This window comes from Cygnus atratus, chromosome 5 (assembly GCF_013377495.2).
Source record: "Cygnus atratus isolate AKBS03 ecotype Queensland, Australia chromosome 5, CAtr_DNAZoo_HiC_assembly, whole genome shotgun sequence".
In the NCBI taxonomy this organism is placed as follows: domain Eukaryota; kingdom Metazoa; phylum Chordata; class Aves; order Anseriformes; family Anatidae; genus Cygnus; species Cygnus atratus.
This window is the reverse complement of record NC_066366.1, coordinates 10,447,695-10,461,382: the sequence shown is the minus strand read 5'-3', so window position 1 is coordinate 10,461,382 and position 13,688 is coordinate 10,447,695. Positions and strand designations below refer to the sequence as shown.

Here is a 13,688-nt window from a genome sequence, read left to right as displayed (position 1 = left end):
TATTTTAAGAACACTGTAGTTTTTTCCCAATTCAATGTGGCATATGTTATGGAGAAACTATTCCTTTTTGTCAGTGAAGCTGATTATATATATATATATATATATATATATATATATATATTTATATATATATATATATATATTTTCCCTTTATATCTGCTCTTCCACAATTTCTAATTCTTTTGTAGTCATTCAGAAATTTATTACTAATTCAGGATAGTCTCTGCTGCCTCTTGTTTTCAAACCAGAAAAAATGTAGGTGAAGAATTTAACTTGCACATCCTCTGAGAATGCCGAGACCAGAAGTGAGCGTTTTTTCAAGAGCTACAGAAGGCACCTTTTAAATTTTATCGTGTTTTTCATAATTTTTCAGCTGTATTTCATACTAGTTACTTTCAGCTTTGTGCAAAATTATACTTTTCTACAAATATTTATATGAAAAAATGACAATGTTTTTCTTAAACCATATTTCTCTTTTGAGCGGTTTCAAAATAGACATATTTCAGGAGATTCTCACATGGAGTGCCCACATCAATGAGCAGGAAGTGTTACTGGGCAAGAACAGTACTTTCTCCCACCACTGCCTTGCACCAGTCGTAAGAGAGCTTATGTTCTCTTACTACCATCTTCTCTAAAACACTTCAGCATTCCTCTCCCTGTGTTATTCTCCATAAAACAGTATGACATGCTACAAATTATACTAGAGCATAGCGGTCTGTGAGTTCAGTCAAGGTATAATGATATGTTCTTTTGCCTCTAAGTGGTTAACAGTTACAACAGATTCTTCCTAATCCTCAGTACTTTCCTCTCTTTATTTTTCTTTTTAGTGCGTTGAAAAATAAATCTAAAACATTTCTTCTGTTATCTAGCACTTTAAGCTTTTTCATAGCATTTGTAACATCTCTTTGCCAACACTCCATCTGTGATTTTAGTTTGCAGAAAACACTTTGCAATTCTGTTATTAGCTTAGATGCAGAGAGCTGCTGTTTAAATATTAATTGTAACTTCCCTCATAAGTGCAGTTAAGCCCACTGAGTAACTTGTGAAGTTCAATATATACCTAGGAGAGGGTTGGGAGAGTGTTTGTGGGTACAGGTCCTGAGCTTAGCCTCAGCAAAGTTTTTACCGGCGTTAACAGTGCAAAATTGATCGTGCCCTGATGCTTGCAGTTTCCTTTCTTACCCTAGTTCCTCTCTTTGTACACATGTGACAAAAGGGAAGAAAAAATAGCATTAAATTTCAAGCATACTTCTTGCACAGTTAGCGGACTTTCTGCTAAACTTACATGTGTGAGAGGAACACCACACTGCTTGCTAGAAAAGCTGAGATCTATCATTTGTTTTGACACTTAGATATCTGACAAGTGCGCTTCTGAAGTACTTGTGCATTTTTGTCAAGAACCACACTTCGATAGAGGTGCTGTTTTGTGGTTGACCCCTTCTCTGTTTTCAGTCATAAGCCTCCCCTTAATTAATTTTTTGATTCCACAAAATGTGATTTACACTTACAAATAATTTTTTTAAAAATGAAAAAGGCTACATTTACAGACCTTTCAATGAAGTGTATTATTTGGCAGAAGTGAGAAACAAGTAGTTAATACCATCTGACCAGCCTGTTATCTGTGGATCACCAGAGCATTGTAATTGTAATATTCAAATTGGGTATAATTGAAAGATCAGCCCCATTAAAATTGCATGCTGTATTTTTCCCTCTCTTCTTCTTCCAGATGGTTATTAATCTTTTATTGGTGAGGTAGTTTGCCTATGGTGTAATCTGAAATTTTTCCTCATATCATTTAAGTGAGTAACTTCTCTTTGTGTTTGCAGGTGGATTGAATTTTAATATGCTGAATTCTGTTAATTGCTTAGAATTAGGAAGCTTTTCTTAGTAGCTTGCAAATGTGTAATAGGCTGAAAAAAATTAAGTAGTATCACATGTTCCTTTGATTTTTCAGCATTCTGTGAAGAGGGATGCAGATATGGTGGAACTTGTGTAGCCCCTAACAAATGTGTCTGCCCTTCTGGATTCACAGGAAGTCATTGTGAGAAAGGTAAAACTTTTTGCTGAAACAGCTTCTTCTTCTTTCGTAATAAGAAATACGATATGCTGCATTAAGAAATACTTGCTTTAAATTGTAATCTTTTCAATTCAATCTTCCTGAAATTTTCTCTGCAGTGAAGATACGTGTTTTGGCTGTTCCATTACTGCCTTTTCCTAACTGAAAGATAGTCTTACATTAAACATGGACATTTTTAAATGACTGGGGATGTGTCTGATTTTGCTTCCAGTGGACACTTTTAATTAATTACAGAGGAAGGTAAATGAAAAATATTTGTCCACCTATCTTCTGTGATACAAGCTCAAGGTCACCTTTTGTTTTTTCTGAATCTATTTGACACATTGGACCCGAATTTGGATGCTTGCTTTTCACTGGAATTCTTGTTAAATAATTCTACTTAATTATATAATAAAATTTATAAAATAAAGTGAATTGTTAACGCAAGTTGGATGATGCTAGTATGGGTGAGATTATAATTGACAAGCTGGTTTTTTTTTATGGAAGAAAAAAAAGAAATAACCATTAAAGGGCACGTTAAATCACTGGAACCACTTGTTATCCAGAGACTGTCCAATAATTAGTGTATAACACTGTCTGTATAATACGTGTCTGTTCTGCTATAATAGAAAGTAATTTAAACCCAATTGTCAACAAATGTGCTTTGAGTAGCTTCTGAAAACTCCTAAAGCTTTTTATGGATGTGCTTAAATCACTGTATAATAAAATCCTATAGTTTCTAGTTGTCAGCATTGTTTCTAATGGTTTGGGAATGAACTAGGACATGAATTTTTTCATATCATCTTGAATTAATTTGAGTACTGCATTTTGCTGCCTATAGCCTTTGGGTTATTTGTTTTGAACAGAACTAAGCTCCCAAGCCTCCTGACATTCAGCAAAAAGTGCAGACAATATATGTGGGGAGGTAATACAAGAAAAACCTGCCTTGGAGCCCCGCTCTAATCCTGCTAGTTAGCCTCTTTCATGTATAGTTTGTCCATTCCTTTCCAAAATGTCTGTAATTCAGAGGGTACAAGTACATTCAGAGTGATTCAGGATACCTGGGATGTGTTGTATGGATGTGTAAATATGGTTCTACAAAACCAGCACCTGCTTTGCCCAAGGGTTCCCTGCCGACTCAGGGAGCTGGTGGCTTTAGGCCAGCTTTCAGCTCAACCGCCTGTCTTTCACACATGAATCTTTAAAGCATTTTTCTTCTTATTGCTGTAAAGGGATTCCCGTAACTAGAATACAGAGTCTTTAAATTGATGAAGCAATGGTTTAAGATGGATAAACGGATGACATAACCACAATTGAAGGCTATGTTTTTCACGGTTTTGTATTTTTTTGATCTAAAGTGTGAGTCAGCACACCAAGTAAAGGAAACATGGCAGACATGGGACACTCGGTAGGTATATTAGTAAATTTAGAGGTATATGTCAGAAGGAGCTAGCTTCTGTGTATAAAATCTATATGACTGGAACCAGAAGGAAGATTTTTTTGTTCTTTGGAGATGTGTAGGATTTGTCGATAGTCTACCACTCAAGCTAATGATGGTAACATTGAGAAATTTGAATTTCCTTTGAATATGAGAAGTCATATTTTAGTTGTATTAGACAGTGTGTTTGAAAGCTTTAGCTGATATATGTTATGTTGTATATGTATTTCAGTAGCTAAGTGAATGTCAGGTCTCTGATAACAGCTTCAGCCATCTGAAGGTACGTGTCCTGGAAAAGCTACAAAAAACTGTGTATTGAGAGTAGAAAGGTGATGAACCATCTTTGAAGCAGACCCTTTTGCTTACCTACTTGTTCCTGGAAGATGCAATAGTGTCAGGAATGTGAGGTCAGAGAAGACTTCCTTCATAGTCTCACTTCATTTTGCTGCAGTTTTATTGGAGGACATCTAAGGTATTCAGAAAACATTTGTTTCTTTGTTTGTTTTCTTTCTGTTGTATGTAATGTTAGAAATTAACAGTTGTGTTTAACATATGGTAGCACTCCCTGAATCATGACATAGTTTGAAGGCTGTGAAATGGTGGGACATGACTTTAAATCAAACATTCCTGGTAAAATCTTGTCTGATGGAAACTCATGGTGGGATGATGCATATCTGAAGTTAAGTGATGTGTTTGGGTAATGTATTCTATTCACCAAGCTGCATTTAAAGATGTCCTTCAAACCAACAGCACAGCAATCCTTTATACATTATTTGTGAGTTGAAAGGACTCCTCGCTAGCTAAAAACGGTGTGACCTAAATTGGCTTTAACGTCATGGAAAGGGTAAAACAAACCATAAATTAGAAAGGTCATTGAAAAGCAGGTGCGTTTCCTTCTGAATATGAATCATATGTTACTCATTTGTTCTGACTGTCTGGTTGAAATGATATTAGGTTAATTAAAAAATCAGAGATATTTGAGAAGACTGGGATATATAGTGGTAATTTACTCAGTTGAAAAGGTGAAATTAAAATACATATTTAAGGTGTATGTATAAATACATAATTCAGTGTGCTGCTAAGAAGAATTAGCTATTACCAGTTGTTTTACCTGAAATGCAGAATTCGCATAACACTGTTGTGGGGCTGCCTTTTCTTTTTGCATGCAATGTGAACTGCAGATTGTTATCCAGAGATACTGTCAAGTATCTCTTTCAATCCCTTCTTTATAAATGCTTTTTCTATAACTGTGAGCTTGATGCTTTTTACAGACTTTTTGTCATTTTCTGTTTAGCGACTGATTCTATTTTCTGGTTAAGTTTTTTATTTGTCTGTTTTGTTTAGCTGGCCATGGCTGAAATAAATGATCTGTGTGATCATTACCATTTGTGATAACTAACATAGTTGTGATGCCTATGCTAGGAAGTTTTTGTGTTAGAATTTTTGCTTACATTGCTGTATGGTTCCAGCATATATACACCTGGCTTCTGAGCTGGAGATGTGCATCCTTAAGTGTATGTGATTCTGTTGGCTTAAGCCCAGGTGCATTCTTGGCAGGGATCCCTGTTAAATGCTTCCAAGAGACATTTTGCTGTGCAGAGAGGAGTGCAAACACAGTGCTCTGAGAGTAGTTGGCAGCATGGAGTCAAATGCCCTAGTTTTTCATCCAGGAATGTTTTCTCCATCTCATGTTTTAGCAGTATTTTAAAATAAAGAAAATCCCATCATTCATTGAGCTGCTTTTCTGTCTCAGTGGGTGAGCCACAGGTCAGTGGAGTTGTAATGTTGGTTTTGTAGACAGGCTCTGCTGTTATTCTGTATTTGTGGAATGCTAGTCATTACTCCCACTGATGAAGCACTGCGAATGAGTTAGGCATAACAATGTAGAACATCAAAAGATGGGAGTAAACAAATGATTGAAACTGCAATATGTTGCAGGCACCCCTCGAACACCTACATGCACGTGAAGGAGTTCTGTGTATGGGCCTAAGAAATACCCACCATCTTCAATACAGCTCTGTGATGGTGTCCAGTGGTTACAGACATCTCAGTTAAGGAAGTTAGATCCTGGCATTACACAGCAAGTTGAGAGTAGGTTTCCAGCACAGAAACACGGGAGGAGAGTAGCCATGGGAAAGCAGACTGTCATCCTGGGCTAGATACCCCAGACTCCAGCTGGTTCCTAGGCACAATCCAGTTGTTACTCAAATATAAGCCACCTCTTTACAGTACCTCCTGCATGAATTATAACTTCAGGCAATAAGAAGGAAAGAGCAAAAAGGTTTGAAGAAGCAGGTTCCTAGCTAGAGGCAAGTTGAACAAAGTCCCGTCCCCCCCCCCCCCCCCCCCCAAAGCTGCAGGAGTGCTTTTGCACTGCTCGAGCAACATGTCCAAAATTGCACCAAATCTTTGTTCCCCTGGCTTATGAAAGCTATTGTCTGAGCTGGTATATACTGCATGAGGAATATGATTCTGGTAGATTAGAAGAACTGTGTATTGACTAGAGCTCAGAGAGGTAAATGTTTTTGTTGTAGTTTTGTCTAATCTTTCTAAAGTGAAGGTAAACTTTTTTTTCCTTATCAAATGGGTGAATGGTATCAAAGAATTGCCTGCTGACTGTAAACAGTCAGAAGTAAGGCGAAGACATGGCAGAGAAGCATCAGGAGGTGATATAACCTCAGTAATTATTTTTGTGTGTGGTTTTGGACTGTGTGTGCAAAAGATTGTCTGACGTTGAGGGGAGAGGTAATTTTTCGGTATGTACCATGGCTGAGAAATGTGCTCTGAATCCCAGTGATCATACTTGTGAATGACAAAAAATCAATGCTTGCAGTGCTGTATTAGTTACGTAAGGATTCTTCAGTGCAGTGTGGTTTTCACAGGTGCACAATGGAATGTTGAAATGCTTATATCTTGAAGTTGGATATGTCATGTAACTGTCAGGAAAATGAGGAGGCCTTTAGTTTGTTTGTTTCATATTAGCTTGCAGTATCTGGAGTTGTTGTCTAGACGCTGTGTACTGCTTTGTTGACTCATCCCTTAAATTGCTTCTTTTGGAATTTCTTGTCTTCTGCAGTCCTTTGGGTAAAAATCCGTATAGTCTATTCCTTTGGACCCTGGAAATAGAAAGAAATGTGAGAACTGTCTTTCCATGTGCTACTTCTTTGATTCTCCTGAGCTGGATCAATCTTTAGGTGTGTAGCTATCAAAGACATTTCAGTTGAGGAACCTGGTTTAAAAAAAAATAAGCAAACAAAACCCAAAGCAAAACTGAGAAAGAGATTTTCAGTGAGTACAGTAAGCTAAATGTCAAAACTCCCTACTTTCTCTGTCTAAAGATGTTTTGTAAAATATGAAGCAAGGTTTATTTTGGGAAACAAACCAGCTGTGCAGCTGTAGGCACAAGGCTTTGCATTAGATTCTTTCTAAAGCCTCTCATTTCAAGGTGAGGTAAAGCCTGTACAGTGCGATATAGGAGGGCTGAAGTGAGCGATGCTTAACTTATTACAGAAAATGGTGATTGTGGCTGATACAACACTCCTGAGAGTGTGACAGATCCAGAGAAGGCAGATGCTCCAGGTGGCTGAGGTTACCCTCCTCCATTTGCTGCCAAGCTGTTTACAGCATTTGCCCCAGTGGTGCTTATTGCAAAATGGCAAGAGGTGATATCTTAATATGATAGAAGAAACAAAGTTGTCATTTGTAAAGATATCAGGGAGTAGATGAAAGAATATCTACTAGAAAAATCTGATTAAGACAGTCTCTAAGGATCAAGGGGACATCTGCCTGCAAATCAACAAATAACTCTCAATGGGGGGGGGGGGGGGGGGAGTTCTTTCTCACACTGCCAAGCCAAAGAAAAGTGAAATCTCCCAGGCCAGGAACAGCACTTATTCCCATGGCTGGGGAGATTGGACTTGTTTCTTGTAGTGCTTACAATGCCTCGTGTACTGCAAAAATTGAAGTTTAAAAGCCAGGAGAAACATTAAGCAGTGACTGGATTTATTTATTTATAAGGGATATTTTTATGTTGCTGTATTTGTAATATTCAGGTGTCTGAGCATATATACTTTTCCTTGATTTTAATGAAAGGAATATCTGCTATATTAATCTCTACTGTTAGCTGAGATGATATCTTGACATTCCAACTAACAAATGATTCTAATATTCTAATGTTTTATTACTTGTATGACTTGTGGTCATAAAATCTCTTTCATAGTCTTCTGACTTGGTGAGAGGGAGTTTTGTTTTTTATTTTTTATTTTTTATTTTCTTTAAGTCAGAGAAAATTGTTTTCTATTCTCTTAGGTCCCCAAAACTTGTACTTAAAAATAGGGTTGTATAATTTTGCATATGCTGTTTGGGATAATGCACACTATTCTAGGTTCCCACAATTCGAATTTCTCCACTCAAATTCTACTTTCCTCCCCCAGCCAGTGTCTATATGCCAACTGTACATGTCAGGTATCACTTAAGGATGCAGTTTTATTCAGAGAAGAGAAAGGCAAGGTTTAGATAGTTGACATCTAATTTGCATTTGGATTGATACAGAACAATGTATTGAAGAGGTAATTTCTGTTGATCAAACTTTATACTGCAAAGAAGATCCAAGCCCAGATTTTAAAATTTTTGTTCTCTTGCCTTATACGTTTACAAAAATACCTTTAGATGGTGTCTTGGCTGGCCATCTTTGTATCCCAATTCCCGTTCAAGATGTTCTTGGATGAGCATCTTGTGAAGATCAACTGTAGAACTTACTATAGAGCTTACAAAAATAGCTACTATATATTATTCTTCTGTAGTACCTTAGCAGTGAAATGAAAATAAGTGGCATATTTAAAGAAATGAATGGATGCATATCTAGGAAGTCAGTGGCTTTGCATATTCCTTTTGTAATGGAGTAATATATTTAACTCCTTCATTGTGTCTGTCCTACTGAAAAGCAGGCAGTGAAAAATCTAAAAATAAAATGACAAAGTACTTTGGAAGGGAAGGAAAAGAGTGGGAAACTTAGGAATAAAGTGATGGTTCACCTAGATCTTCTTTAGATTCATATACCTTGCCAAAGCATTGGATAGTAACCTGTTTTCAGTCTTCTTAGATAGCTATTAGAAATTGTCTTGAAATTAGAGATGAGTGAGCCTTTTAGCAGTATGGAGGGAACTGATTGAAATTATATGAAAACTTGACTTTCTGGTGTGATGGGGACTAAAAACCATAGCTTAAACCAATAAAGCAAAACTAGTTCTTTAGTGCATCAGAGTTCAGTGATTGATTCAGTCAAGCCTTACATGAGAAACATCCTCAGCCACAATAGAGCTGAACTTTCAAATGGCCCTTCACAGAACAAGGCTGCATAAACGCTATGAAGTTGAAGAAAATGCAGGAGCATGAGAGCACCATTCAAACGAATGCTCACATGCACTGTACTAGTTGGAACATCGGTGTGAGCATCATTCCCCTGAACATGTCCAGTGAGCCCCTTGTGCACCCCCATTCCCATCTCACTAGTCACATGTGGTGACCAGTGAAGACAGCCACTGTTGTCTGGCTTGGAGTAACTTCCAAGTAGAAAGAGAGTTCTTGTGTTCCCCCAGGGCTGGGGGTGCTGCACATACTGCGCCTTAGTGAGCCTCTCAGAAAAGACAATGCTCCTTATACTACTTGGGCATCGTCACACAGTGGCACACCTTTGTGAAGAAGAACTTGTCTTCCAGAGCTGAAGTGATGCATGTCAAAAGGAGATGGTGCATTTCCTCAGGTTGATGTACCTACACAAAAAGAAGGTTGCCTGTGTGGCTGGTCTCAGTAACATTGCTGGAAGATGCAGAGCATGAGGCGGAAAACAGTGTTCACAGGCTAAAAGGACATGCCTTTCTTTCCTAGCTGAGAGGAGAGTGTGCTCTGAGGAATGTGGGCTAGTCTAGCTAAACAGGTAAAAATTGTTAGGGCCTCTCTTTGCCCTCTAGTGCCTGGAAATCTCGGAAAAAAACAAGGTTTGCTTATTCCTGTTGTCTTTGTTTGGGCTGCTGCTAATCAGTGTTATATGATTATTTGTCCATAAGTTCTAATTACACAGTACAGAAGGAAAATCATGCATAGAAAGAGACAGGGAAATCAAACAATAGCAAACTCCTAAGCTCTAAATAAAGGCTTTGTATTCCTTCTGAACATCCTAGAGCTTACAGCCTGCAGAGCAAAATTTTGTTCAAAAGCCTTGCTCAAACTGAGGCTGTGGAGATTGTTTGCTGCTTTAGGCCTTGCTACTTCTGCCCTTTTTTGATGTGCTCAGTCCCTAACTTAGCATTCATCCAGTTTATCACCAGGAACATCTCCCACACCGTCTGTGCAGTTGTACCTGCTACAGTTTCTTCTTGGATTCAGAGGACCCAGGCGATGTGATTTAAATTTGTTTCAAGTGGCAGAATCATTACTTGAATATAGTATAGAAAACAGACTTACAAAGCACTCAAAAATAAGCAAATATTTATATTTGAGCAAATATATTCATATATTTATGAAATTTCCATTTGACAACTAGGAAGTTTCCATATGTGAAGCAATCCTATATGGATGTGAGCTAAAAAAAATAGTTGCTTTAAAATATATAATTCATGATGAATTAGCCAGATGAGTCATTTTACTCTGGTTAATAAAAAACAAACAAACAAAAACAACAAAACCAACCAACCAACTCCCCAAAAACCAGGCCTGCTCTGAATGCAGTGCACTACTGCTAATTTTATAACATTTAATGCTATAGTTTGTCAGGATAGTCTGACACCCTTCTATGCTTCCTTAGGGCAGATAACTATATGTGAAAAACAGAATATTTCTATGGAAAGATATCAGAATAGATAGTGAACTAACTAAATATTAAATAAAAACTGCCTTAGTCTGTCTGACTACAGGCAATATTTAGGGGACGTTACTGAGTTTAATAAGCTCTCTACCATCTTTTTCTTATCAATAACCTGCTGTAGACTGGGGAATCAACTGTGAATATTGAAATTTACTGATAACCTAGAAATATTACTTAAAATGTACAGAGTGTGCATAGAGATGAACTTGCATTTTTTTTAAGGCAATTCCTCTTGGTTTCAGGGAGAATTTCACCTGCATGAAAGCCTGAGGATCTGGTGCAGTTGAATTAGGTGAAATGAAAAATAAATTGCTCTAGTGAAATAAAAGAACATTTGGGGCGGGCGGTTATGTAGAATTAGCTGTGTTAGTTGCATTTGCAATGATAAATATGCCACCTTTAACTCATTGATCTATGGTGCAAATCTTACTAACCTAGTCTAGGGGTAAGGTCCTATTCAAGCTGGGGAGATAATTCAGTCTTGACAAAAATTGTGCAGCTCAGAAGTTTATCATATAGAGCCACATTTCAGCCAAAGTTTAATATGATGAGTTATTTCATAGCATATTTCATGAGTGATCTCATTCAAGTTATTCAAGACGTAGTGAGAGAAAATGTACCTCTGTAACCAGAACCAGCATCTCAGCATTATTTCTTTGAGAAATAATGTGATGTAAAAGGAGTGGACCAAAACAACATGCTGTTGCTCTAGTGGTATTGGATACCTAATTCAGGTTTTCCTTTTTTAATTTCTTTTTTTTTTTTTCACCTGAAAAATTATGGTGTGAGAAGGACACTGTAAGCTGATGGAAGTTATACAACAGAAAAACAAGTAGGGGTAACCGGCAAGATCTTTTTCCCTTTATTGATGGTAATTCAACACCACAAAATCAACAGCCACCTATGCTTGCTTTCATTGGGTTGATATTCAGAGGAAGAGATCACATCCATGTTCATATAATACTCGGAAAGCAAATAAAATGGCATAGATCATTATCCCTGTTATATGATTTATGTAGATTGTAGCTCCTGTACAATAGGATAAATATACCAGTTATTTTGCTCTAGAAGAAGGGGTGAGAATGAGTTAAAACATTGCTGGAATGCCATCCTTTCATTATGAACTGAAGTACCCTCTGTAGCACCTAAAGTTATTCTGAATTTCAGTAGCCCCCTTTTTAAATAGTTTGCTCTAGCAGGCTTGCAGAATGGAGTTATACACCCCTACAGTGAAAAAAAGCCTACAACAGAAGGAGCTAAATTAAAATCAGTTTATGGACCCAAGAAAACAAGTCCTTCTTAAGGATTGTACTCACGTGTTTTAACAGACAAGAAAAGAAATAGAAGGCTTTACTGATCTAGAATGTTACAAACTTGCTTTTTCATTCCAAAGCTTTTTCAGCATCAGGTGAAACATTTTCATTGTTGTTTGTTTGTTTGATAGTGACATGTCTGTTCTGCTGCAGAAAGTACATGATGTTTCAGAAGACCTCTTTTAGCTTTGGAATTTTTTCTGGATAATCCAGTGTAGTATGGATGATGAATAACCAAAAAAAAATCAGTAGAGTAATACCTATTGGGTGTGAAAAAGACCTCTGAATCCATCTCCTGGAAAGTGTGGTGTTAAAATCTGTTCTAGATTCAGAGCTCGTGAACTCTGTGCAGATCCTGTTGTTTTCATTAGGCAACGTTTGTGCCTGTAGACCCTGGTGAAAGAAAACACAAGGTGTTAAAGGAATGCTTCACTTAATGTAAGGTTCATACGAAGCATAAAAGTAATGTGGATTGTTCTGGTTTAATGTTTTCTTTGCTAGTTCCTTTATGGTTGAGGTAGCTGTAAAATAACAGTCATAATCTACCTCGAGGAACTATGTGGCAAAGGGTTTTTTTTTTTTTTCAGACTTTTTATAAAGTTCTGATAAAAATCTGTTTGGTCCTTCACGTTTGCAGAAATAGAGCTCTTCTCAAATACACCAATCATTTTTTGCTTTTAAAAAGAGAATCTCTGGTTTAGCAAGTCAGTTCAATAGCTGGAGTTTTCCACTATTTAAGCAGTGTAACATCGGAATTATTTCTTTCAACATCTAGTATCTACTATGTAGATCGGTCACTTCAGACGCAAACATAAATGACAGGGGTTTTATGTGAAAGAGTAAAATTTCCTTTCTTATTTGATTTTTCTGAAGAGACATTTTCTGTATGCTGGCAATCTAATCTTTGGAATGGTACTCATTTATCCTTTGAATGAGGCATAAAATGAAAGGTCTAAACACTTCTGGTCATTAAAGTTCCTGTTGAACCTGTATCCTATTTCAGCTTGGGTAATTACATTGTGCCTTCTTTAGCAGTGTCAGTCAGAGAAATCACTCATATGAAATAGCTGTCTGGTTAGCATGGAGTAGCACCTATGCTTTAACTTCAGGGATAGCTACGTTTCTGTGATAGGTTACAGATCCTTTCAGCTTTTGATAGCAGTTACATGGTTGTAAATGTGAATGATTCTTAGGTGGAGTTCAGACTTGTAGGCTCAGCTCATCCACTGTCCTCATTGCATCGTCTTGGAAGTAGTGATATTTCCATCACGGATGGCAGAGTTCACCAGCAGGTAGAGATTCTTGCACACCTACTGGATCTTCTTGTGGGTAAGCAGTCAGGCTCTTTGAGCTGCAAAAAGAGGAGAGGCACCCAAACTCTGCTTAGGATCCCATGTGTCCCCTTTGCATGTGCTGCAGCCACTCAGCTTATTTATAAGAACCTACAGGTTTAACAGGACATCCAAACCATTGACAGCTTCGAGTTGTCAGTGTAGGTACTCCTCAGTTAAAGGGAGATTAAATAGATTGTTTTCATTCCATTTTAAACACAGCTTTTTTTTTTTTTTTTTTTTTAACAAGGAGCCAGGGTGGGCAACAGGCTTTCTCTTGCAGTTGAGTCACTAACCTTGAAAAGCAATGAAAGTTTTTGGGCTCAGAACTGAATTATTTTAAGAAGAAAGTTCCTTCTTCTCTTGAGTGCTCAGAAAATATTTAAATTGGCCTGCTGTTGATCAGTCAGAAGGTGTGGCCAGTACATGTATTTCACTTGTTTGTATGACCTGTTACAACAACTGAGTTCCAATTACAAGATGCTTTATGAAGATCCCCCTTAGGCCAGGGGGGTGTGAGAAAAATTGCTTTAGGGAGTTCTTTGGCCAGAAGTAATTGTGCTTACATTTCCTAGAAAGAGAGTTAGGGAATCTAAGAACGTCCATCACATAATTTTTCATTTTTATTTTTTTCAGTTTACTGTGTGGAGAAAGTAGAGATGTAATTCGTACCTCAGAATATTTTTTT

The 13,688-nt window shown here is 37.4% G+C and overlaps 1 protein-coding gene across 1 annotated transcript in view; it reads left to right on the top strand.

The window, feature by feature from the left end:
- NELL1 (neural EGFL like 1) overlaps positions 1-13,688 on the top strand; it is a 295,005-nt gene that overhangs the window by 218,765 nt on the left and 62,552 nt on the right. Inside the window, exon 15 of the mRNA XM_050711117.1 lies at positions 1,955-2,050. Within this exon, the coding sequence (XP_050567074.1) occupies positions 1,955-2,050 (96 nt within the window). The remainder of the gene's footprint in view (positions 1-1,954; positions 2,051-13,688) is intronic.